The 25608-nt window shown below is 39.0% G+C and overlaps 2 protein-coding genes across 7 annotated transcripts in view; one reads left to right on the forward strand and one right to left on the reverse strand.

Annotated features, from left to right (window-relative positions):
- BCAS4 (breast carcinoma amplified sequence 4) overlaps positions 1 to 4803 on the forward strand; it is a 62577-nt gene extending 57774 nt beyond the window's left edge. Inside the window, exon 5 of the mRNA XM_063141550.1 lies at positions 3169 to 4803. Within this exon, the coding sequence (XP_062997620.1) occupies positions 3169 to 3273 (105 nt within the window). The 3' untranslated portion in view covers positions 3274 to 4803. The remainder of the gene's footprint in view (positions 1 to 3168) is intronic.
- A 1898-nt stretch (positions 4804 to 6701) lies between these two features.
- ADNP (activity dependent neuroprotector homeobox) overlaps positions 6702 to 25608 on the reverse strand; it is a 58612-nt gene continuing 39705 nt past the window's right edge. For all 6 annotated transcript variants that reach the window (XM_063146304.1, XM_063146296.1, XM_063146289.1 and 3 more), the window contains 3 exons: positions 16290 to 16405; positions 13386 to 13478; positions 6702 to 10948 (listed from right to left, as the gene is read on the reverse strand). In XM_063146304.1, coding sequence (XP_063002374.1) covers positions 7808 to 10948; positions 13386 to 13478; positions 16290 to 16397 — 3342 coding nt within the window. In that variant the 5' untranslated portion in view covers positions 16398 to 16405 and the 3' untranslated portion in view covers positions 6702 to 7807. The remainder of the gene's footprint in view (positions 10949 to 13385; positions 13479 to 16289; positions 16406 to 25608) is intronic.

A 25608-nucleotide genomic window follows, 5' to 3' on the forward strand; every position in this document is an offset into this window, starting at 1 on the left:
GATTTGTCCTCCTGCTTGTATAGCAGGAGCCATTGGGAATTTAGGGGAATGTTTTCCATGATGGTTCACTGGAGAACAGCACTTAGTTGAGAAATGAGAATGTGGAATTTGAACAACAGTACTTTCAAAAGGAGCACAGCCTTTATTGACCCCTCCCAAATTTGTACCAATCATTACAGTGGTTAACCAAAGAATAACTCCTGTTCAGTATTAATTTAATACATTGCATCTGTATAGGAGAGAAGACTGTCATTTTGAATTTGCATGGGGCTGGGCAGTTGCTATAGTTTTTATGCTACTGCTTATGCTATTTTATGTCCAAGGTCTAGGGTGCTAGAAACTGTACAGAACATGTTGCTATGGTCCCTGACTAGGGCCATTGCTTCTGAAAAAGGATATAAGAAGCTGCTTTGTAATGGCCCATGTTGTACCATTATACAGTTGTCTAACATTTCAGGCAATAGTCCTGCCCTCTTCTCTCCCCCTTCTTTACATTAAGATAGAAGTGAGTTCTACCATAGATTATCTTAGGTCATGGGTGAGCAATATGTGTCCCATGGGCCACATGCATCTCCTACCTGAATACAGCAGGACTTACTGTAAGTAAACCTGCATAGGATTGAGTTTTCTGGTTCACAGGTGACATTCCAATCATGTACAAGCATTTAGTAATTCTTTTCCCCATCACATCTTTGTCAATCTAGGTCGAATCCCACATTAACAAGCACAGCACATTAACCCTTTCCATTGTTTTCATATGGAGAGAACAGCAGTGATATTTTCTTAAATCAACCCATCACCATCATATAATTCTCTAACTAAAGAGGTTATCTCAACATACAGTTGTTTTTAGCAAACTACTAAAATCTAAAAACCTAAGAAAGGCAGGTGAGTCGTCAACATACATGAATGACATTGCACTTTACTGCATTCAGATTTGAGCCAATAGAAATGGTACGTCGTGTTTCACAGTCACTTATACCACAGTACCAGATGCTGTGGACAAACAATAGGGGACGGATATAGCCTTCATGCCCTGCTTGTAATCTTCTTAAAAAAAAATACCTGGCTGGCAACATTTAGAACAGAATACTAGGCTAGATGTATTTGGTCTGATTAATCTGGAGAGTTCTTACATAACTAAGCATGTGACCAAAAGTAATTGATGCAGATGCCCAACAGATCCAGTTTAAAGTCATTGGATATCTAGAAGGAAATTCCAATAGGACCCAAATGTAATAATTGACTTACATCATCCTGTTAGCAGTCCAGACCTAACAAGGCCCGGTATGGAGATATTTATGTGAGGAAGGGATTAGCAAGCAGTTTCTGGAATGTTACCCCCACTCCCCACCCCTACTTCTAAAACTACTAGTGTGGGCACCAGGATACGCTGGAATCTGGGTATTCCGGATTGCAAAAGCATATTTATTTTTAAAATCTTATTGGGCCTCTTTTAATTTTGCATGTCCAGTTGAGAATTAATTTCTCCTTACACCTATGAAGGTGTGTGTTTATGTATACACCCCAGCAGATTTTGCATGCTTCTCATCCGTCACAAAATGGGGGAAGTACATTGCAGCTACTTTAGTTGACATTTCCATATAGTCAAATCAATGGAAATTAGATACTTTAGTGCAATAAAACATCATCTTCCTATAGGGACAGGTCTTTGATGTCTCAGCTGGATATCAGGTGGGTGTGTTCTCTTTTCTCTTCCCCTCTCCATGCACACACAGCAGCCATTTCTCTTGACTTTCCAGTCTCTCTGAAAAATGGCCTTGCTGTGAAGCTACAGGCAAATATGTTACCTCCAGCCTTGGGTAAAGGAAAGGTTTTCTTTACATCTGGCAGTGTCTTCTTGAGCTTTCAGTGTCATTGGCTGGGTTGTATTGACTAATTTTAAGGTTATTTCTCCTTTTGTGAACCATGTTGGGGGAGGGGGAAATATTTTAAAAATAAAAATGGCTTAAAAATAATTTTGCTGTCTTTCAACAAAATTATTCCTCTCTGCTAGACAACCAATTTTGCAGTTGTGGGGTGTACTTAGTAAGAAGCCACACTTGGAAGTTTCTGCAGAATTCTAAGGCAACCAGTGGAATTTTAAGATGTTTTTAGGATGTTTTTAACAATGTATATTACATTTTAATTAAGTTTTATGTATTTTATTGTTTATTGTTGTTCCTCGCCTCGATCAGAATGGAGAGGCGGGTAAGAAATAAATTTATTTTTATTATTAATGTAGAGGACGTACTTGTATGATCAGCTAAATCATCCTCAGTAGTGGGCAAGTATTCTGGAAATGGGGCATCTGACATATGACTCAGCAACAATGTTCATTATATAGAAAAGCAAGCATATATTTATTTGGGAGTGAAAAGTAGAATTACTGTGGCACAGGGATATATATTTTGGAACATACATATAGGCTTTCTAGGCCTAATTCCCACAAGGGGGCATTTAGTAAGAAATATCACTTCATGAGTTAACTGGTTTCAACAGTACAACCCTATAGATAATAGCTGTTTATTCTGTGGTACTCTTGGATCATCAGGTCAGCAGAGCTCCCTTCTGCAAACTCTGCTGACCTTTTGTTTTCCAGAAACAAGCATTTCACTTCACATTGTGGTCACATTGGCCCCGTTCCTTAGACACCTTAAACCATGGTTTTAACCACAGTGGTTAAGCCAGAAAGCCGGGCTGTGTTCTGAAGACACCATAAACCACGGCTTTAACCATGGTGAATAAAACAAAACACCTTATTCACCTTGGTTAAAGCCATGGTTTAAGGTGTCTTCTGAATGGGCCCTGTGTGTCTTGCTAGCACATGGTTAGCATTGGATGCTGCCCCTTCAGTTTTGCAACAAATGTTTAACATGTATTTTTTCCAATTATAACTTTCCCCCTTACCTGTAAAACCTTCAGGCAATTCAAGTAAACAGCATGTAGTTGGAAATACACTTCACTTAGATCTTATGATAGTAAATACCTTGAGACTTCTTTAAAAAATGTATCTAACTTGGGTTTGTTACAATACTTGGAAATATTCCGTTTAGATGATAAAAAAAGAACGTCCATTCATGTTTTGTATCATACATTTAAATTTAATTTAAAGTCTTTAATTCTTTGAGATGCAGCCTAAGAACTGTTTTCTTTTACTCGTTTCAGAAATGTACTCCAGCTCCATCGCACACTTACAACCTCCCAGAACTTTACAGAACTGAAGATTATTTTCCTATCAAATATATAGGTAGCACATATCAAAGCCATTAGTATTGTATTTAAGTTGTCTACAGCTTTATAGCCAAAGGAAGAATGGCAACATTTCTGACTTGTATCTCTGCCATTAAGGAGCAACTAATCATGGTAGGCTAAGTTTTGCTATTTTTATTTTTAAATGTCCTCTGTGCTATCAACTTTTAAGCTAGCTGTTTGTTTTGTATTTCCATTTGACACTTGAGACATGTTTATGTAAACAAAGAACAGGAGACGACCATTTAAGATGTCAAAATTTGATGAATCTACTTACCTTAAGTAGTACTCTGATTGCAGTGAAGAAGATGCTTTACTATTTTGAGTACAACTGCTACAGGCTATTATTTATGCTAGGGCTGCTTCGGTGCAGAATTTCTATTTTGAAAGTAGCCTATGAGGTGGAATTTGAAATTCAAAAGAAAAAATAGTGTCCATTCTATTTTCCCCTATTAGGCAACACAGATAATTCAAAATTCTTGTGTAATGTTAACTTGAATGTTACAAATAAAGTTCTGAAAATGTGTTTGGTGTAATGTTGCAGCATGACACCCTCTAAATAATAAAAATAGCTAATATACACTGAAAATCTAACACACCCAATAAGCACACACATGCTTTTGAGGGGTAGATCCTTTTGGCTACAGGCTCAGCTACAGTACATATAAGTCACTAGACTAGAGCCAGGCTCCTCTGCACAAAACAGAGCAGTCCTCATACTTACACCAAATGCAGGATTTGACTAATGCAGTGGTATTTCAGCTCCTTTTCCTAATCCAGCATTTTTATGAGTTCAGTTCCCTCTATACAAAGTACTGCCCCATGCATTTCAACCAAGATACTTTGATCACCATGTATATTGCTCTGTGCACATGGATCTGCCTCTTGAAATGAATGGGGCAGTCTGTGCATGTGTAAGTCCCCTGTGTGCCTTGGAGGACAAGGTGTGTCCTGATTCAGAGTGCTCAGCAGTCACTGCAGATGCTGAGTTTCCAGGACCTGTTATCTTAGAACCGCTCATGAGTTACTCCAGATCTTCACACCAGCACATAAGCTGCTTAGAATACACACACAACTAACCAAGCGTATTGACACTATATCACTAGAAATGTAGATTTAAGAATAAATTGCCATTTCAATAAAAGTAAATAGATCAGTATTGATGACTATATCAGAAATAGAAGATCAGACTGCTAGATTTCCATCTGCTGTGACTTTTCATGAATGCAATAACTGCATTATAAAAATGAAAGTGGAGCTATTACCCCAGGCCTGACCCCAGAAGACCAACAAATATATTTTGCAGGTTGACTGCATGTTACTTACACTGGATACTATAATTGTTAATCTTGTGCAGTGTCATATAGACCAAAATAAACTAGAGTGAAGACACTTAAATTGTGTTTTTTTTTACTTTGGTGATGCATTACACACAAACACTCAAATTCTGATATGCTGCAATTTGGAAGCAAATAGTTATGGTAAAAATAGACCTGAATTGAAAAGCAGACAAAATAGTTTATAACCAGTGAAATGTAAGAAAATTACATGAAGCAACTTCATATGCAGCAGCAGCTACTTAGAATGCATATGTGAAACTGCACATTCGAATCACATCAAAATCTGCCTGCATTATCACTATTAATTACATTTATATCCCGCCTTTTTTCATCTCCATTTTGTCCCCACAACAGCCAGTTGGGTTGGGCTGAGAGTCCGTGACTGGCCCAAAGTCACCCAGTGTCCTTCCATGGCTGAGTGGGGACTAGAACCCAGATCGCCCAACTACCAGGCCAACACTCTAGCCACTACACCACACTAGCATGTGGAAAGCAGGTACATCAGGGAGATGTCTAAAGAAGGTTTGACTTTAAATGCCCCGTTTAAAAATAAAATCATGTTAAGAGGCAGTGAGTTACATCCTATTGGTGTCCATCCGCTGACCAAAGGCTCTTTGATCCTGCAGAGGCTTCATTCAGCTAGCAGACTGAGAAGGGAGGAATATGTTGGCAATTCTTCCTGCCCCGTGGCACACCACCATCTATGCTATTCCAAAGGGCCTCCCCAAGCCTCTAGAGCAGTTCACAGGGTGCAGGGGGAATAGCCAAATACCAACTCACTCCCTATTCCACTGATGGAAGCCTCTGCAAGATCAAAGAGCCTTCCCTCAGTGCAGGGTTACAAACTGGATACAATCCAGTACCTGCATTACCAAAGGGCAAGAATGCAAATATTTTGTTCATGGTGAGTTATAGTCTGGTTTATATGAATTGGACTTGGTGGGATTTCAGTCTCTTCCAAATACCCAATTCATGAATAGCAAGTGATTTCTAAGCTGTAGTATATCTATCTTGTCTAATATCTGCTTTCACCCGCAAATTTGTCTTTTTTGTTGTTGTTTGTTAAGACACGTCTTTTGTAAAAGGAGCATCTAATATATCAGTAAGAATTTCAGCTTTGTTCAGAATCAATGGAAACAATATTAGTTGTCCCAGGATGCAATTGCTCATTTTTTCTCATCACCATTCACTGCTAGAATACATGATGCACTCTTGACTCCAGCACATTGCAACACAATGAAGTAGAATTAGACATTTAAAGCATATTTTCACACAAATGAGCTCTTAGAAAAAAGGAAAAACTATTTACATTTTTCACTAACTTCCCAAATGGGTCATCTGCATCACTGGGATAGAATGGTCTCCTGACAAAGTTAAAAAGAAATAGAGGATTATGTTTTTTCCTACTCTTAACTGTGCTATAGGGGAAACCGGTTTGTGGTAGAAAAATGCACAGCAGTGCTTCTTGACTCCCACTAAGAAATGCAAGATACCTCATGGCATTTTACTTTTAATGTTTCCTGCCAAATACATGAACTGTATTAGAAATGCAACCCACCCCAACAATTTCCAAAGTTATTAAGTGTACAACTGCCTTGTTTTCATACTACTGATATACTCCATGTGCTCACCTTCAAATACTACACCTATGTGAAACACTGAAATAACATCTCTGCAAAGCTATTATGCCATGCATATGAGGAACAACTCAATGCATGAATTAATTTGCTGGGAACAGCAGATCTTAAAGGTAGTCAAGTTACAGAAAGTGACAGTGTAAGACAAGAGCCAGTAATTCTAAATCCAATTGATTTCAACAGGGGAGTTAAGCACATGCTTAATTTCTCCACTGAAAATAATAGGACTTATGGTGTTTAACTTGGGATGGATTGTGCTACAAATTCGCTTATCTATTAACCCATATAGCCTTGCAGATTTGCATTTATGTATTTGCTTGTTTGAGTAGATTCCAGTTTACATATAGGCAGCTTATTTTTATTAGAATGAAACTGCTTTGGTATTAGTCTTTCATTGGCTCATGGCATCAACGTAAGCTTTCAAATTTGCTTTCCCCCCCCCAACACAAGCCAATATAATGAATGAAGCACATTTTGAGACCCAGGGTTGCAAACCTTGTAATAATGCAAATGTTTACATTAAGCACAATACAGCAATTTATTTAGATGCTTAAATGAATACAAAGGGGAAATAAAGATCACAAAATTATCCATACTACAACAATGTGTCATATATTAGATGGTATAAATGAATACAACGCCATGTTGGTGTTAACTAAAGATAAAACTAAATATCCAAAAAAATGCAGCATTCATCTCCGTATGCTGCTTTAACACAGTACACTTTTATACAGATCTAAAAGGTGTCAAAATTAGTAGCTGCAAACTTGTTTCTTGCATGTGATTTTTTTTAGCTTAAAAGATTTCAGAAAATGGCTCTGAAATACATAGTCATCAGTTGTAATGTCAAGGATATTCAAGAACAAGAAAATTCTATAATACAATAGAGTCCAGATATATTTATGTTGCTGGCCTCTGTTTTGAGATTGTACAAGGTTATGTGCAAAAACTAAGTCTGTCAAAATTCATACTATAGCAGTTTCAAGCTTTTTGCTAGGTAAACTAGATACAGCATTTATTACACAGCAGGGCAACACTAAAAAAAAAAAGAACCAAATCTATGATGGGTACACAAGAACAATAGCATAAGCATCACTTGAATAGGTCTAAAAGACTGTACAAATATACATTTCAACTATTCAGAATGATACATGAAAAAAACAATTTTCCCAGAGTCTACTATACACATTGAACTGGTAGCTCATATGTTGGCCCTATAACTACCATGTGGAAAAAGGGTAATGTTTAAAAAGACATACAGCTGAACATATACAGAGTGAAATAAATGTTGAAAATGCTGATAAAATAAACCTTTTCTTTTCTTCAGTGAAGTGGGAGCCACCAGCATAGCAGTTTTCACATTAAGTTACTGTGCTCATCACAGCAGATACTCTCAAGTGAGATTTGCCAACAGCATACTTTGAAATATGAACTGGAATTGGTGAGCTCACAGCCACTAGTCAATGCCTTGTGTTCAAAAGGCAGTACCAGTTACAATGAACTTTAGCAGTCATTCTGAAATGTAAGTGTTTAGACAGTTGTCAAGTGGAGGATACTGAGGCTAGGGAGTTAAACAGCTTATGCTTGCTGGCTACTCAGCTCTACCCCAGTTAGGCTGCTATGCATTGATTCTGTAACCCCATCAGTCACACTGTCAAACTGGTCTCCATCTTCACTGTCAATTGTGCTATTCTGCCACTCCATCTGCTGATTTGACAAGCTCTCTTCAATTTCTGTTGCATTTTTCCACTGTGACTGGTCCTTAGACCAAAACTCGCCCACTTTTCCATAGGAACTATTTTTCCACTTTGACTGTTCTTCATCACTCTCAGAGGCAACACCTTTAGTTTCTGCAACTGGTTTACTACTATTATTAGCATCTTCACTTTGGGATGATTCGTCCGTCCATGTTTCTGGTTTCACTTCAGGCATATTATCTTCAAAGTCAGATGCTTGCTGAGAACCAGGTCCACTTTCAGATGGTGATGCTTCATCTTTCCATTCAACAGCATCATCTTGATCTTCTTGGTCACCTTCATTGTCTGAACCATCAGCTACCACCTTTATTGGTTCTTCTGCAGGACAACTCTCTTTGCATTTTGGGTTTCCTTCCTCCTCTTTTTGGTCTGTTTTTTCTGGAGACTCCAAGGTTGTTTCCTCAGGTGTCTCCTTAGATATGCTTTCTTCTGGGTTCTCATTTATGCTATTCACAGAAGCTTTATGGCCAGAGTTAGAAACAGATTCTGCAAATGGACTATTGCTTTCATTAAATTCCTCTTCTATATTCTCATAACTGTCTGAGGAACTTTCATTATCTTTCTCTAGGTTTATTTTTTTATCAACAGTTTTGCTAGCATTGACTCTAGAATTCTCTTCATCATGATTTTCAAACAGCCACTCAGCATCAAAATCCATTTCATGTTTAACCTTATTTAATTCTTTCATATTGAATCCAAGCAGGACACCCAGTTTATACCTTTCACAATCTCGAACACATTTCTTCCTTTTGTTGCTAAAATGTGAGGCAATGTCAGATTTCCATAGCCAAAGACTGGCAGCTAACTTTTCGATCTCCCTCCTACTGGGATACGGTTGTTTGTTGAAATACTTTGTGAGAAATGTTTTTCTGGCTTCATAAGAATCATCTTCATGACCCTTGGGATCTAAAGCTAGCACTACAGGTTCTTCAGGCTTCTCTTCGAAGACGGAAGGGGAATCATCATCATCTATTTTTCTTTTCTTCAATAGAGAGAATTCCATGTGTTCGTAAGTACGTTTCACAGGTCCTACACCTGGAGATTGATTTAGCCGAGAAGGAACATTAGATTTGTCTTGGCCATTTTGTGTCTTCCCCACACCTCTACAATGGACAAGGTGCAGTGTTATAGTCGAGGCAGTCATATTACTAGTGTACACTCCAAGGCAATGAATACACTTATATGTGAGCTTTTTCTCTACTGGATGAACTGTTTGAATAACTTGATGCCTCTCCCTTAAGTGATGTGCCAGTGCATCAGAGATGGGTCCTTTCAAGATTGAAAAGCACAAAGGGCAAAGTGTTTTCCCTACATCTTTTTTATAGGGAACTGCTGCTTGTGGAGAACTTTTTACAGGTACATCTGACTTCTCCTGAATTTTTGGCTGTGGTTTTGGAGGAACTGGAGGGTTATTTTGAGCATGGTAAGCTACAGATTCAGCAGGGGCATCTCTCAAGTTGTACGTAGTTACAAGCAAGTGTATATTGGTGTGACTACCCTGCTGCAATGTCAAATCAAAGGTTAAAGTGGAATCAGTTTTAGGTCCCATTTCTTCATCAACATGAACCATTCGCATATGAGCAGCCATCTTTTCAACATCGTTGAAAGTTGAGCGGCAGTAGGGACAAGACAGACCATGAATCAACATGTGGTTAAGCAACGTGTCAGTAGGCAAGTAGCGATTACAGTATAAACATTTGCTAGTAAAATTATGTATTTTCATAATATAGTTAGCTACTGCAGGCACCTTTTCAGCCTTGTGCTCTTTCTCAAAATGAACACTGTACACATTTTCTGGAAACAGCTCGTTACAGATTGTACATATTTTCCATTTCTGAGTTGATGAAGTATTGACAGCAGGAGCACCAGCTCCAATAGGCTTGGGTGTGGACTGGGCTAATATTCTAGATGCTGCCTGAGATTGAGCTAATGATGTTGATTTCAATGAACCTGATGAAAGTGAAGATGAGTTGGCAGACTGAAGAGAGTACCTTGCTGAAGCCTGCGATCTTGGTTCCCCTCCAAGGGGATAAGGTCTCCCATTTCCACTTGGGGAAAATTGTTTCATTGATTGAGACTGCTGGGACAGGGAAACTGGGGAGCTACCAGTTAAGCTTAGCCTTCCTCCCGTGTGACTAACGTAACTTGGTGGCATTGATTTCACTCCATAGTTGTTTTGCTGTAAGTGAACATTGGACATCATATTCACTCCTCCGGAATTTAGCGTAGGCTTTGGTATATTCAGTCGATTCATCATTTGCTGTGATGGAAGAGACCGGACATTTCCAGGGGACAGGGGGCCCATCCTCTGAGGAAGTCCCATAGGCTTTTTATCCTGTGGTTTTGGAGCAATTAGCATCAAAGGTTTGGATCTTGGGACTACCACATTTGTGTGCCCTATCATTGCTGTCACCTGATATCCTATACGCTCATGGTCTTCGATAACATGCTGTACTAAAGCTTCATATGACTTCGGCATAAAAAGGCATCGTTTACAGTGAATCATGCCTTCCTCTCGGGTACCGGAACTTAAGGATACAGCCCCGTTGAGTGACTTTTCACTTGCCTTTGCTATATAAGGTGCAGCAACATGCTGAAAATGTTCCCTGTAAATGTGCTTTCTAACTATTTCGTAGAGAGGATCTCGGTAAGTGCACTTCTTACAGTAATAAACAGCTTGTTCTACACTGTCAGCCTGCTTAGGTTTAAGGCTATCATGCTTGTTTTTATCTTTAAAAGTGCTGATGCCTCCACTTGGTGTGTTGGCATTTGGAGCATGAAATATTTTAATGTGCGTTTCCAAAGTCTTTTTGTCTGCATTGAAAGTACAGTAGGGACAATTAAGAAGGATCCTGTTTTCAAAGTCTTCACTATGAACGTTCCGGAAATGACTTTTGTAGGCGGAAAAGAACTTCGAGGAAAATGGACATGCACTGCAGCAAAAGGGTTTTGTCCGATAGTCCTTAAAAACAAAAACAAAAAAGAAGCTAAGTATCATGAAAGTTACATTTAAGAGATTTTTATTTATTTTTTCTGAAGCATTCCAGACAAATGGACCACAGTCTGAATTTATAGAACTGTCATTCATTTAGCATCCTTTCTTAAGATGGCAAAGTAAGAGTAATTCATAGTTCTGTTTCTGAGCAAAGCAAACATTTTTCAAATAGCTTGGAAGAAACTATCTGTGAGTTCTTAAAAATGGTGAATATGTGGTTGTAGTAATTCATGGCAATGTGCATCAACACCTTAAAAAGGAAGAGGGCATTTTCAAATGTTTTGGGAGTCTCAAGCTGCACTCAGCCTGTAAGAAGGCTCTAATCAACAGCGATTAATATTCAAATCACTGGGTTGTATGGTGCAATGGCTATACAGCTGTATTTAACATATGGCAAAATTACTATTTCATGTACCGTGTTTGAGTTACATATTTGTATATAGGCTCAAGCTCCTATTAGGCAGAGGAACAATTCCTAAATATATTAAATAAATATACCAACTTCAGATATGCAAAAAGCAGATATGACTGCCTTTTCCTTCCTAATCCAAATTATGTCTCAAAATGAATTGTCAATTAGGTTAAAGTATTTAGTATGTGAGAAATGGTTTATTGGTCACAAGAATCCAAGATCAGGCCTTGGTTCAATCACTGTTACAATTCAAACTTTTGTAAACCGCCCAGAGAGCTTTGGCTATGGGGGGTGGTATATACACATCATATCCTGCTATGTTCTCTACCCATGTTCAGTGCTGTTTCAAAATAATCTTAAAATCAAACATGAAATCTTAAGGAATTCTGTTATTTGTAGCTGTGAAAGCTGAACTAAGGTCATTATTATTTCCTAAAAAGGACCAGAAACCACCACCCCTCTCCCTCACACACTGCACTTTATATCCTGAATGATGAGTATTTTGCTGTCAGAGATAATTTAAGATGGCTGTTTTTGGAAGTTTAGTCCTGTCCATCCTGGTAGTAGAAATTTTATAGAAAAACACAATTCTCATTATTTCTGATTATCTGTCACTGCAAATCCAACAATATAAACCAAGACAAAGGCCTGGTTCATAAGTAAAGGGAAATCAGTTTCCTGTTAGAAGTACAAGTCGTGGTGATCCTTCTTCACCAGCCTTTATGCAAAGGAGAGGAGATTGAAAGTTTCCACTTTTGAACTAACCACAGTTCCCTATTATACAGAAAGGATCAAACCATGGTTTAATATCCTAACTGAGATTAGTTAACAAAGCACAGTTCCCCAAGTTCAGTTACATTTGAAGTTTTCAATTTCCTCCCCTGATATATGGAGGAGAGGCAAGGGGTTAAGCACACAAACACAAGACATATATCCCAGAGCATTCTCTAACAGGAAACAGGTTTCTCATTAGTTCTAAACTAAACCAGTGTATCAGGCTTCCATCTGTGAAAATAATTATGCATGAATTCTTTCTAGAAAATTCTTATGACACTGAAATACTTCATTGAAGCAACCTCCAATTATGGATTTATGACCGCTTTCAAACTTTACCAAGTTTTCAAGTTCTTGTCCAACAAACTCTATGAGTACACCAACTCAGATTGCTCCAGTACATAAATACTGACAATTCAGACATCCTATCAAGCCATGGTTTGTGCCACCCATAGTTTGGAACCCCAGACCATTGTTTGAGATTTCAAACATTCAACAGGCAAATCATGTTTTAGAGTTGCTTTCATTTTCTGTCCTCTGTTTCATAAGTTTATGAATTCCCTCCTATCTCCATGGTGTTTGGCAGTTTCTGGAAGGAAAGTAACAGCCATAATACTATTGTTTGTCAATTTGCATGTCATGCTAAACTACAGTCCGTAATTTGGAAATCCACTTCGAATTATGGTTTCCAATTCATTTGCTAGTCTCTCACAAACTATGTTTTGTCAATTCAGATATCACATCAAACCACAGTTAAGCTTCCATTTTAATCATTGTTTGGCATAATATCAAAGTTGAACCACCCTCAATTCTGCCTGACACTCAAGCTGTTGAAACCTGGATTTCTAATGAATTAGTGTACTATGGATATGTAAAACACTAGTTTTCTATTCAGATGTAACATTAGAACTATTTAAAAAGGACCCCAAAGTTGCTTTTTATGCTTAATTTTCTTCAATATTTCACTAGCAATAATTGCAGATTTCACTGAAGCCATAAAACAAAGTACATCTTCCTTAAGGCTACAACCTAGTTCCCCTCCCCCATTCCTCTCCAAAACACCATTAAGGTGGTAGTCCTGTGTGCATTTATCTGAGAGTAAATCCTATTCAAATTAGTGGGAATTCTACTATGTACAGGCCTAAATTGGGCTGGCTGTAAAACAGTTAATATTCATTGCAAAACTACTATTTCAAACATTTCAACATTATTACTAACCTGGTTCTTTGTAAGTGAAGGGTCCCACAATCCAACATCTTCCCATGTAGTGTTTTTCAGATAGAAATCATTGGGTTCAAATTGCTTAAAATCCTGCAAAGATGGAAAAGATTAGCAAAAGCATAAACTAAATAATACATCATAGGGTAATTGTCTATTGGAAGTTCATGAACCAACCATACCAAAAATTACAAGTACAGGGACTCAAAGGCAATGTCTCAGAGGATACAATAACAATGCCTGTTAGATATATTTTTCCGAATTAAGGGCCTAATCCAGCTATTTCAATAGAAGAAATGTACTCAACACTCCCTTGGAAATGGACAGGCTTTTAAAGTGCTTTCTTTTGACTGGCACCCACTTTTTCCTCTACAAGTCAGTTGTTTTTTAGACTAGAAACTACAATAGCCGTCCACTAATCACTCACCCAGGGCACAAAGTAATTTATTTCAGGCAAAGAGTTTCGATCACTCAAGTTCCTGTATAGAAGTCCCTGGAACAGCACAAATGGGCTAGTAGGGTATTTGAACTTTTGTTAATACTGTTAATAAGCAAGATATAATTTTTGCAATAGAAGAGAAAAAGGAAAGAGAAATCTCTTAAAAAAAAAAACCTAGACTCAGTGAGGACCTTATTGGGAAAGATATCTGAGATACTGTTCACGCAGCTGTCAAAAGAGAATGGAGCAGGAAGGTGCTTCAACTACCACTTGAGGTATGTGCAGTGGGCAAAAAGCTTCCCTTTGAAAGGGGAGCATGAGACACAGTATGCTGGCTGGCTCTCTAGAGAACCCATATGCTTGACTTCACAAAGACTACGAAGAAAGTGAATATAATGGTGTGAAGGTTCACAGATGAAATAAAATTTAGTCCCACATTTTCCAAAACAAAATCAGCATTAGGTCCCACTATCTTTCAGATGTGCCCAGTTTTCAAAGGATTTAGTGCTCAAATCATTCCCAGTGAAGTTAATCATAGCTGTTTATATGTACAGTAATTCTGGAAGTTACACAAAGACACAATGTGCATTTTAATGTTTTAGTTATGGATTAGACATTAGCATCGATCTGGTTTATCAGTTATATACAAAACCCACATGCAGCCATTTAATTGCAGTTTAATCTCAAACTTTTGTAGCATAAAGACAAGAGAACCTAATATTGTTGCTTCATAGTTTTGAAATGTAGTTTGAAGTACTACTTCACCAAAATAGAGTATCAGCCTCTTCTATCACAGCTAATACTATGACACCTAAAAGAAATACATAGTTCACTTCTTTGCCTCCAAAGCTGAACTGTTTTAAGACCACATCATCAGCTGCTTTACCAATACTCTTTAGACTAGTTAATATACTAAGCCAGAAGCTCCCTTCAAATGATGGAAGAGCATGTTGGCGTGACACCTCCATTACATGCAACAAAGGTGCTCCATCCAGCCACCAATTTGGCATGACTCTTCCCTCAAAAAAGGATAAAAGCAGAGCTTCTACATTATTGCTCACCATATTGCATGAGCTATCACTGCCTGACAAAAGTGAGAAGCCCTAGCCTTCCTCCCAGCCTTGGAGCCACAAAAGTGGAAAGGGTACATAGCAACTGTGCTGCAAACTCCTCCTCAGCAACAAGCCTAGGAGGAAAGCTGGGAGTGGTTTTGTTGCCTAGACAACTGCAATGCCTTAGCAGTGCTGGGTCAAACTATAGACTCATAGAACCGTAGAATTGGAAGGGGCCTATAAGGCCATCGGGTCCAACCCCTTGCTCAATGCAGGAATCCACGTTAATGCCTCTAGTGTGGGAGAACCCACTGCGGCCCTAGGGAATTGGTTCCATTGTTGTACTGTTCTGTCAGGAAGTTTTTCCTGATGTCCAGCCGGAATCTGGCTTCCTGTAACTTGAGCCCATTAGTCAGTGTCCTGCACTCTGGGATGATCGAGAAAAGATCCTGGCCCTCCTCTGCGTGACAACCTTTTAAGTACTTGAAAAGAGTGCTATCATATCTTCCCTCAGTCGTCTCTTCTCAAGGCTAAACATGCCCAGTTCTTTCAGTCTCTCCTCATAGGGCTTTGTTTCCAGACCTCTGATCATCCTCGTTGTCCTCCTCTGAACCCCCTCCAGCTTGTCTGCATCCTTCTTGAAGTGTAGGGCTCAGAACTGGACGCAGTACTCAAGATGAGGCCTAACCAGTGCTGAATGGAGGGGAACCAGTACCTTGTGCAATTTGAAAGCTCTACTTTTATTAATGCAGCCCAAAATAGCATTATTTTGTTTTGTTTTGCAGCCACATCACACTGTTGGCTCATATTCAGCTTGTGATCTACAACAATTTCAAGATCCTTCTCGCTTGTAGTATTGCTGAGCCAAGTATCCCCCATCTTGTAAATGTGCATTTGTTCTCTTTGTCCTAGGTATAGAACTTGGCATTTATTCCTATCAAGACACTTTGAACTTTGTTTCTGTCTTCCATCTAGCCCACTTTTAGCTAGTTTGCTAATCAGAACCAGCACCCCCATTCCTACTGCCACCCTTTCCTGCTCTAAAGCAGTGAAGGAAGAAGGGGACTTCCTTGGGGCCTAATCAGCCACAACTCAAATACAGCCAGACCAAGCAGCCTGTGGGCAAGCTCCATGCCTTCCTTTCCCCTCAGAAAAAGGAGGCAGGGGACAGCTCCCATTGCCCCTATTGAGTCAGGGCACGAGGGAGAAGGCTTCCTTGGCTGCCACTCAGCCAGGCAATTTTTGGTTGACCCTTGGTTGGCAACTAAGGCCAGCCAAAAAAGGGTAAACCTCACCTGACCCTGATCTATCATTAACCGTTCTGCTGAGCAGTTCAGCTAAATACATCTCCAATGGAAGATGGAAGCTTCAATTCAACGGCAACATAAAAACTCAATGAAAGATCCTACTTACTTCTATATGCTCTTTGCAGTATTCCAAGCCGATGTCACTTAATATCTTTTTCACAGTTTTCCGGGCTTTTCTTAAACTGCCAAGGTTGTTGACAGGAAGTTGGAACATAGTTTCTACTGGAGGGGGGAAGAGAGAAAGTAATTCTGGCTTAATTCACAGTAACAACCAAGACCCGTTGTAATTCAATTTAAGATTTACCTTTACGTTTACATATCTCACATTCATCATATTCTACTTTCTGGGCAGGTTTTTTTTTTTTTTAAATGAGGTTGTTCAATCTATCTTGTTTTAAAAGGTAATGAAAACTTTAAAGGTAAAAAGCCTTAATACAGGAATGGGGAACATGGGACTCAGATTTGATCTGCTGCATAGCCCTCCCTGTGGTGAATTTCACTTTTGGAGCCAATTTTTATATAACCTCCTCACATAAATGGTCAAACGCATCATGCCCCAAGAGAATACTTTAACCAGGGGTCTACAGTTTTAGGCTGGTCTTGCTAGCCAAAAAAGTTAAATATTTTAATTTTTACACAATATACAACAGTTCAAGATAGTTACAACCTAGTAGAAAAAAGTTATTTACAATAAATAAACATTTTTTAATTATTAAAGTTTATTGAAACATTTTCTTAATATTACAACATAAAATGAACAAAGCTACAGCAGTACCCACATCTCTCCAAATCTCCCACCCTGTTCCCATAATCCAAGTTACGCTCCCAACTAAGCAACCACTCTGGCTTTCTGAAACTCCTTGAGAGCCTTAAATCAGAATAATTGTGTACATCCAATACTTAAAACTAATACACTGCTTTATCTAAATCTGAGACTGGCAACATCTGTAATCTCAAGCATACGGCAACTGCTAACGTTTATAAATATCATTCCACAGGCAGATAGGATGATATAATTCAGGCATGTATAACATCTATATTAAACCACCTCTCACTAGGCCTTTCTTCTGCATGTGTCTAAAAGGAAATGTAGAGGGCATTTGACCAGTTTCAGATGTGGATGAGCGAGCATACATGATGGACTTTTGGTATTGCAGTTCACTGCTTACCATAGTTATGGCAGTAGCTGTAGGATGTTCAGACATGAAAAGTATCTAGTACACAAGAGTTGTGCATTTCAATTTGGAATTGAAGCATCCAGCCACTTCAACGATAACTAACAATTACCAATAAAGCAAAAACTCACTGTAGAAAATCCTTCTCTTCAGAAGTCTATCATGACAGAAAAAAATACAATCCACAAATACTCTTTTCTGTACACAGCCCGAAAATAAATAGTGGATACAGATGGATTCTGATTACAAAAAAAATGAAGGGCTTTCTGACTAGTGTGTACATGCATGTGTATTTCTGAGTAAGCCATCTCTAAATATTGCCCCTTAATTGCATAGTGGGTGGGTGTGTCAAAGATTTTGCCAGATACAACTAGGAGACATTTTATGCCAGGTTGTAAACACTAAGCCCTCCCACACAGCACCCACATAATTAGTGTGATTCCAGCCAGGAACAAGTGCTTTTGAAAAACAGCTTGCCTCAAGCCAAAACTGTTTGCTATACTGAAGTAATATATGCATCCTTTTCCTATTAAGATGCTTTCTCTTCCCAGACAATTCAGCAGAGTGCAGTGTTTACTTGCAAACAGTAGTTAAGTTCCACCAATCAACTTCCTTTCTGAACCTCTGCATGTATCTAATAGCCTTTGTAGAGGAATCTCATTAGGGAGAGTGTTCCTACATCTAAAAGTTAACAGAGAGATTTCATTAAAAATACAGAAAAACTGAATCAGTCCTAAGATTTGGAATGCAAGTCTGACAAACCATATAGCATTGTAAGAAAGAACTGTCAGAATATAAAATATTTTGTTTGCTGTACAAAATAAAAACAAAGCAAACTGGATTTTAGGAAGTGCAGCACCACACATTTCTCAGTATACCAAAATTATGTGGCCAACTGAAACAATTATAAGTTATGAACTTGAACTGACAATGAAATACACTGGGCCTGTTCAGATGACACTTCAGGCTCTGTGGTTAGCAAAACTGTAGTTCTCTGGGGTTAGCACTAACCACAAGCCCTGCTGTCACACACAACACTTTCAGCCACGGTTAGAGCCACTACCCAGCAGGGTTTAAGGTGTCTTCTGAAAAGGCCCATTGTCTTGTAATATGCAACAACAGCTGAGAAATGTACAGTAATCATGTCTAGGGAACACACTATGAATAATTTCTGATTAGGATTTTTGCAATGGAATCAATGGGCACATGAAGAAATGCTCTTTACATGTTGACATTAAGCAATCATCTTTTGTAGTATAATATTTAAATAGTTCCATAGTTTCAAGAGCAACAGCATAAACAAATTAAGTGCTTAAGACGGAGCTTTATGACCTGCTATAGCCAACAATGCCACAACATTAATGCACAATCAGTTATTAAGGACATCTCCATGAAAACCAAATCACTGTCAAGATTATGTGTCGACAGGACAGAAACAGATACTCAGAATGAGATCATCACACCAAACAAGGCAGCCCAGAAACCTGCATTGCTGTAAAGCACAAAATCCACTCACCCATGGAAATTCTGAAAATCTAAGCTTCTGGACACTTCAGTAAAATGTTTTGTGGCCTGATAGATTTTTGTTCTTAACTAAAATTGTAGTCAGCACATTTCATCAACTCAGTGTTACTAGCAACATGGTTTTTCAATCTCCACTTCAGACTTTTTTTTTTTTTTGCTTGGGACTTTGTCCTGCAAAACTAAAGTACTAATGCCTCAAAAATATTTTAAAATCTCAGGGGCTGCCAACAGATGTTTAAGCAATCAAGTGCCCAAGTATTTTTTTCCAGATCTGCCACTTCTAAAGCAGCAAATTGCTGTGGAATATAAGTTATTCCTATATCCTTCAACGGTCCTACTGTATAATGCTGCTATAATGAAAAGATTATACTTAGGGAACAATTCTATGTCCCCTAGACAGTGTCTGGGGGGCATAGGATACTTTGGTTTTCTGGTTCCAAGGTCTGAAAATGGGCTCCAACCTCAGAGCCAGGAAACCATGCTCCCCTCCCACAAGTAGTTAATGCAGAGAGAACCACGACAGCTACCACTCCATGCTGAGAAAACAGAGTGCAGAGGTGGGGGTGGAAAGGGGGCGTTCCCAGGGGTGGAGAGGTGAAGAGATCAGGGTAGCAGCCATATGACATCCTATGGCTGCCCCAGCCTCCTTCCTTCCCCCTCCCTGAAGCCTTCGCTACACAGGTGAAAACACCAGCCTAGCTTAAATGCAGAGTGGGGGGCACGATGCACCTCCCGCTCTGCACTGGATACTCATAAGCCTCCGAGTTAACAGGTTTACAAGTACCCAGGATGGATCTGACAGGATTGCGCCCTTACACAAATGTTTCTTATTTGTGACAACATCTTAATGTTTGTGATGTATTTGTGGTTTATAAACACACTAAACTGACACACAACAAACAGTATGTACAGAAAATAAGTGACCACATGTTGCAATTTGATAGACAGACTAAATATTTACTAAACATCAGTATCTTCCAATAGTGCTGCCATGCTTTTAGTTCATAAAAGCAAAACGTAAGACCACTTCCAGCAACATGCTCAGGTTTTAAGATTTTACTGCATGCTTCAGTTGATTATAAGAACTGCCATTTTCATCACACATCAAAAACTCAATGCAACTGTGCTACGGAGTTAGTGGGAATACAATTTCATTCAATGAAGGTCAACAGCAAAACAGCAATTTCATTAAAACAATGCTATATAGCACTCAAGACACTATTTCTATCTTTTTTATTGAGAACAATCAATTTTGAAAGGGTGTTACTCATGTTCCCTCTAGTCTGACTCATTTCATTGTCAAAACCATGTGGAGCATCTGTGGAAAGTTTCACAGGAAATTCTGATGTTTTCTGTTGCTTCTTAGGAAGCAAACCTTCCATGCTGTAAGGAGGAGAATGCACATCTTTTCCTTGGATTTTAGTACTGGTGGAAGGTGTGTCTTGATAAACACTTTGCAAGTGAAATTTACCACCTCACCTATAGCTCCATTCACCAGAAGCATCTCATCTAAAGTTTCTGCCAAAGTATTAGTTTTAGATAGCTGATTCCTGCAGCCCTAGAAATATCTTTCTCCAATTTACCCAGTTTCTGGTTTATCTCTGAATACATGCTTGCTGACTTATTTGTGTTATCAAAATGATCAAGTGTAAATATCTCAATCGTAGGCTCACTTTCAGATGAAAGCATCATCTCATTAATTTTTTCACAAGCCTTCAGAGCTGGCATGAGACAAACAAGAAAGGAATCCTCCTTCATAAGGGAACTGAACAAACTAATACCATTAGTGAGCACAACACCCTCACTGCATAACACACACTGTATAAAGAGCTTTGTCCCCATCTATCAAAGCTCCAACCTGAATATTGTCCAGGAGAGAAGCATCCCTCTCATCATCACACTGGCAGTTAATTTCCAATTTAGTATAACTGAAGAAATACCAGAGGTTGGCATGCATGTCCAAACTTCCTGTCAGATGTTTTAAATTCAGGATGATCCTTCACAGAACATGCTAATTTCTAAACAATATGTCCTCACTTGTCTTCAAAACCTACTGCAATCTCAAATGAATGAGAACTACTATGAAATGTGATATTGTGCTAATTTCATCAATTGTGATGAGAACTAAAGGTTTAAGAATAGTGAATGACAGTGCTACAGTGACACTGCTAATGTGGTGATACTCTAATTCTTTTCCATGCTATTCTACAACAGGGGTGGGCAACTTTTGGCTCTCCAGATGTTTTAGCCTAAAATCCTCATCATCCATAGCCAACATAACCAATGGTGAGGGGTCCTGGGAGTTGTAAGCCAAAACATCTGGAGGGCCACCACCCCTGCTCTACGTGCAAAAGCATGAACAGGTGAAGTGTACCTCCTCATGCATTATAGGCTACTAATGTTGTAGGAGCAGTAAAACAAGATGATGCTATGCCAATGATTATTTTTTTACCATGAACGTATAACATTAAGAAACACTTACCCATATGAAAACAGCCACTAAAACAACAACTCTGCACTGTCTTCACATGAACTGTTATATGTATCATGGAGAAACCTACTGAATGTAACTGTATAATATACATTTCTTTGCTGAGGACTCAATGCATTTACAAGATCCTCAACACTAGCCCCCACCACCGAAAATGGAATATCCAAGATATTGGAAATATCTTCCTTTTTCGGCAATGTGACACTTGGTTCTATAGGGTGACCAAGAAGTGAGTCGTTTCTACTTGATGAAAGACTTATTTGTGCATCACAAACCACATCGGTTTTTAAAAACATAACCTAAGAACATAAGAAGAGCCATGCTGGATTAGACTGCGGGTCCATCCAGTCCAGCACTCTGTTCACACAGTGGTCACCCAGCTGTCAGGGACCAACAAAGCAGGACATGGTGCAACAGGACCCTCCCATCCGTGTTCCCCAGTAACTACTGTATACAGGCTTACTGCCTCTGATACTGGAGGTTGCACTTAGCCATTGGGACTAATAGCCATTGATAGCATTCTCCACCAGGAATATATTCAAACCCCCTTTTAAAGCCATCCAAATTGGTGGCCATCACCCCCATCTTGTGGTAGTGATTTCCAGAGTTTAACTATGCCCTGTGTGAAGAAGTCCTTCCTTTTATCTGTCCACCAATCTCCCAGCAATCAGCTTTATGGGATGACCCTAGGTTATCTCCCTATCCACATTCTCCACACCATGCATAATTTGGTATACCTCTATCAGGTCTATTCAATTCAATGTAGAAGCCTCTTGCTCTAAATTTGTGGGAAACAAAGGATGCTCCTGGAGTGGAATGGGGAGGGGAGGAAACCATGGAAGCTGCTTTGTGCAGCTTCCTATTGCGCCTCTAGGCCCCTCACCTCGCCTTCCCCAAAATCACCCCCAATGAAAAACGGCAGGGCAGAAGTAGCACAGAGCAGAGGAGCCCTTCTGTGCTCCAGACGCCCTGCACAGGATAGTCGGCAGCCTCCAATTTCAGAGTAGACATAAATAATAGCCATCTTTAAGGAATCAGTACTACTTGGATCTGTTGCAATCAAGGCCTCCAATTCACTTGTTTTCAAAGAGTTGTTGTTGCTGTTGTTGTTTAACGTTCACTGCAAGGTAACAGGTACCATCAGATTTTTCATTAAAAGCTACCTTTAATTGCCTGCCATTAGCTTCATATGCTCAATACTGATGACTGTTGAGTGTTTTTTTAACCAAACTCCAAAGACAGGAAGACAACATTTGATCAGCTCTAATGTCCATCTCTGTATTGGGTAGAGCAATTTTTTTCATGTTTAGTGATATAAACAGTAATGTAACAAGCTAAAACTGTGTAGTCAACAGCCACAAATGTTAGCATGCCACATCAACAGAGGTAGAGGATATTAAGATACTTCTCCGCTTCACACCAAGGTAAATTATACACCTGTTTGGTATATTAAAATTTCAGACAGTGGCAAATGGCAGAGAAGACATCACTAATTTCAATCTTTTCATAAATCTCGTGAGGAAACCCAAATCTACACCATACATAGAAGCTACTCTTATGTTTTACAGTATGACAAGTATTTCTACCGGTTTGTGTCTGGAACTTCTCAACTAGGTGGGGTAAGGAGTATGATTTCCCACCTTGTCAGGAAGAGAGCAACTAACATAATGGGGCTGTCATGTGTCCCTTAATCCGTGATGAGCTGCAGGGCCTGCAGGTGCCAGATTACATATCCAACCCCCCAAGAACTTGGATAAAACCTTGAAAGGGAATATGGGTTATCTAAGGGCTATTTAACCCTGACATAATCCATGCTAAGCAGGTTCACATAACGTGACAAGCCCCAAGTGGAGCGTGCATATTCTAAATAGAAGCCACATGCACTGCAGCTCTCCATGGGTTAAAAAATGACACAACAGCCCAGGCTGCAGTGCATGTGGCTGCCATTTTGCATATGCATCCTCTGCTCAGGGTTTATCATATTATGCAAACCTGGCAAGCATGGCTTATGTGAGGATTAAACAACCATTACATAACCCATGCTCTGTTTTAAGGTTTTATCCAAGTTCTTGGGAGTTGGATATGCAATCTGACACCTGCGGGCAACCATAGCTCATCATGGCTTAAGGAACCCATGACGAGCCATGTTGTGTTGTCTAAACCAAATAATTTATTATCCGCCATTTCTTCATTAGTATTCTGCTCTAGGACAGGTACATCCTGAACACAAAGTATTATGTAAAAATGTGATGCAGTGCGGCTTTTGTATTCCACATATGCAAAATAATGGCTAACTGCACCTAATGGAGGAGTCTCCTGAGTGAAACAAATAAACACAACAGTAATCTAAATCTAAATTGGAAATGCATACACATTGTTACAGGATCACAAGAGTGAAATTTTCCTACTGACATTTTTCCTACAATAGAAAGATCTGCATTCACCCATTCCAACAGAGCCAACAACTCTACCCAGGCATGCCCTGCACAACTAAGTGTCAACAAACCAACTTGAAGGACCCAAATTAAAAACCAAACTATGCAGTTTGCCTTGCCTGCGGTACCAATATTCTTTGCTGCCATATATTAGACAAAATGGTCTGTAAATTTGCTTGAAGAACTGCTTCCTTAGTCTTCACAGGATCAAGCTTTTTTAAAAACAACAACCACGCACACACACAATTATATCTTCAAAATGATCTACAATACTTAGTGTGTGAGCTTTGGCTATTGGGCAGTTTAGAAAAGTAATCAATAAAGAAGAAAATAAACAAAGGCTAGAATACAGAGCACTAAATTCACTTTCCCAAAACATCTGAAACAAATATTGATGAAACCCTGAATCTGCACAATAAATCCTAGCCTTATAATACCCATTTTTGAAATCTTGCTTTCCGTGGCATCGTGAAAACTACCAACGATAGATGGGTACAAGTCAGGGAAACACTTCATCTCTAAACTTTTTTCACATGGACACTGGTATATCCTTCCAGCATTCATTTGATAGTTTTCATTCCCCCCACCCCCCACTTTTTTGCTTTTTTCTTTCCTTATGGACCTTTTAGTCTAATTTTAATTTTTTAAAAAAGTTCTTTAAGCGGGTAGAACCTGGTTCATTGATTGTTTTCTGGATTTCTTTTTCACTTTCTTCCCTTAATGTAAGGTTTAGAAGTCAATTTATTTGTCTGGCTTGCTGTTTTAAGCATCCTAAGTACAGTCCTGGGTATTTTGAATATGCAGTGGTGATATTGTTTGTATATGGCCTGTTTGATGGAGATAGAATGTTTTGGAAATATAAGAGGAGCAATGGGTTGCCTTCAACTGTATATAGTGTATGGATTCTACATGTATGGAACTTTTGTAAGGCTCAGCATATGCTGTAAATGGGGTGGCAAGGATAGGATGCTGGCTGTAAATAAGTGTTTTAGGTATAAAAATATTTTGTTGTTCCTTATCTGTGTATTATGTTCTGGAACATTATTACTTGAAATCTTAGGAGGAGTCAGGTAACTCCTGACAAACAAAAGCAAGCGCTTTCCAAATTTAAGAATCTTTAAAAGGACGTTTGTTACAGGACATTCATCTTTTGGTGGAAGAGAAGGACAGACTTTGCAAAGATTGGGCAGGAGAAACTTACCCTAGTGACAATTCTAAGAAAGCTAAAGAAATCTCATACATATACATTAAAAAGTACTAATATCTGTGTTACAAGTAATATCTGATCCAGAGGATCGCTTTCTTATTTTGGTAGTTAGATTTATAAACATGGTGATTGCTATGGTTCGCCAACTGGGTACCTTAGTCACCTGTCTACTGTTACTTATGATCATTTAATAATTGATGGGGATTTTTAAAAGATTTTGGACCCAATTTTGGATAGGAGTAAACTCTTTCACAAATTTCAGTCTGCAATCTGTTGAAGATTGGCTGCTTTTGGACAACACAATAGTCAATAGTGGGGTAATAATCAACTCAACAGTTGTTTATCTAGGGGGTGCTCCCTGCACAACATGATAATAATCAACTGTGGTGTAGATTAGGATCAGCGTTGACTGTTACTCCACGCTGAGTTGACCCACTCATCCCCAGGCCTCTCTCCCCACCTCAGTTCTCCTGCTAGTATCCCATCAGCCAATGCTGCTGAAAATCTATCTTGCTGGCTAGACCAGAGCAGCTGACGCCGCTTTTGCCACTCTTGCCTTGCAACTCTGCAGCTGACAAAATAACCAACAGTTG

Source organism: Elgaria multicarinata, chromosome 1 (genome assembly GCF_023053635.1).
Source record: "Elgaria multicarinata webbii isolate HBS135686 ecotype San Diego chromosome 1, rElgMul1.1.pri, whole genome shotgun sequence".
NCBI lineage: Eukaryota > Metazoa > Chordata > Lepidosauria > Squamata > Anguidae > Elgaria > Elgaria multicarinata.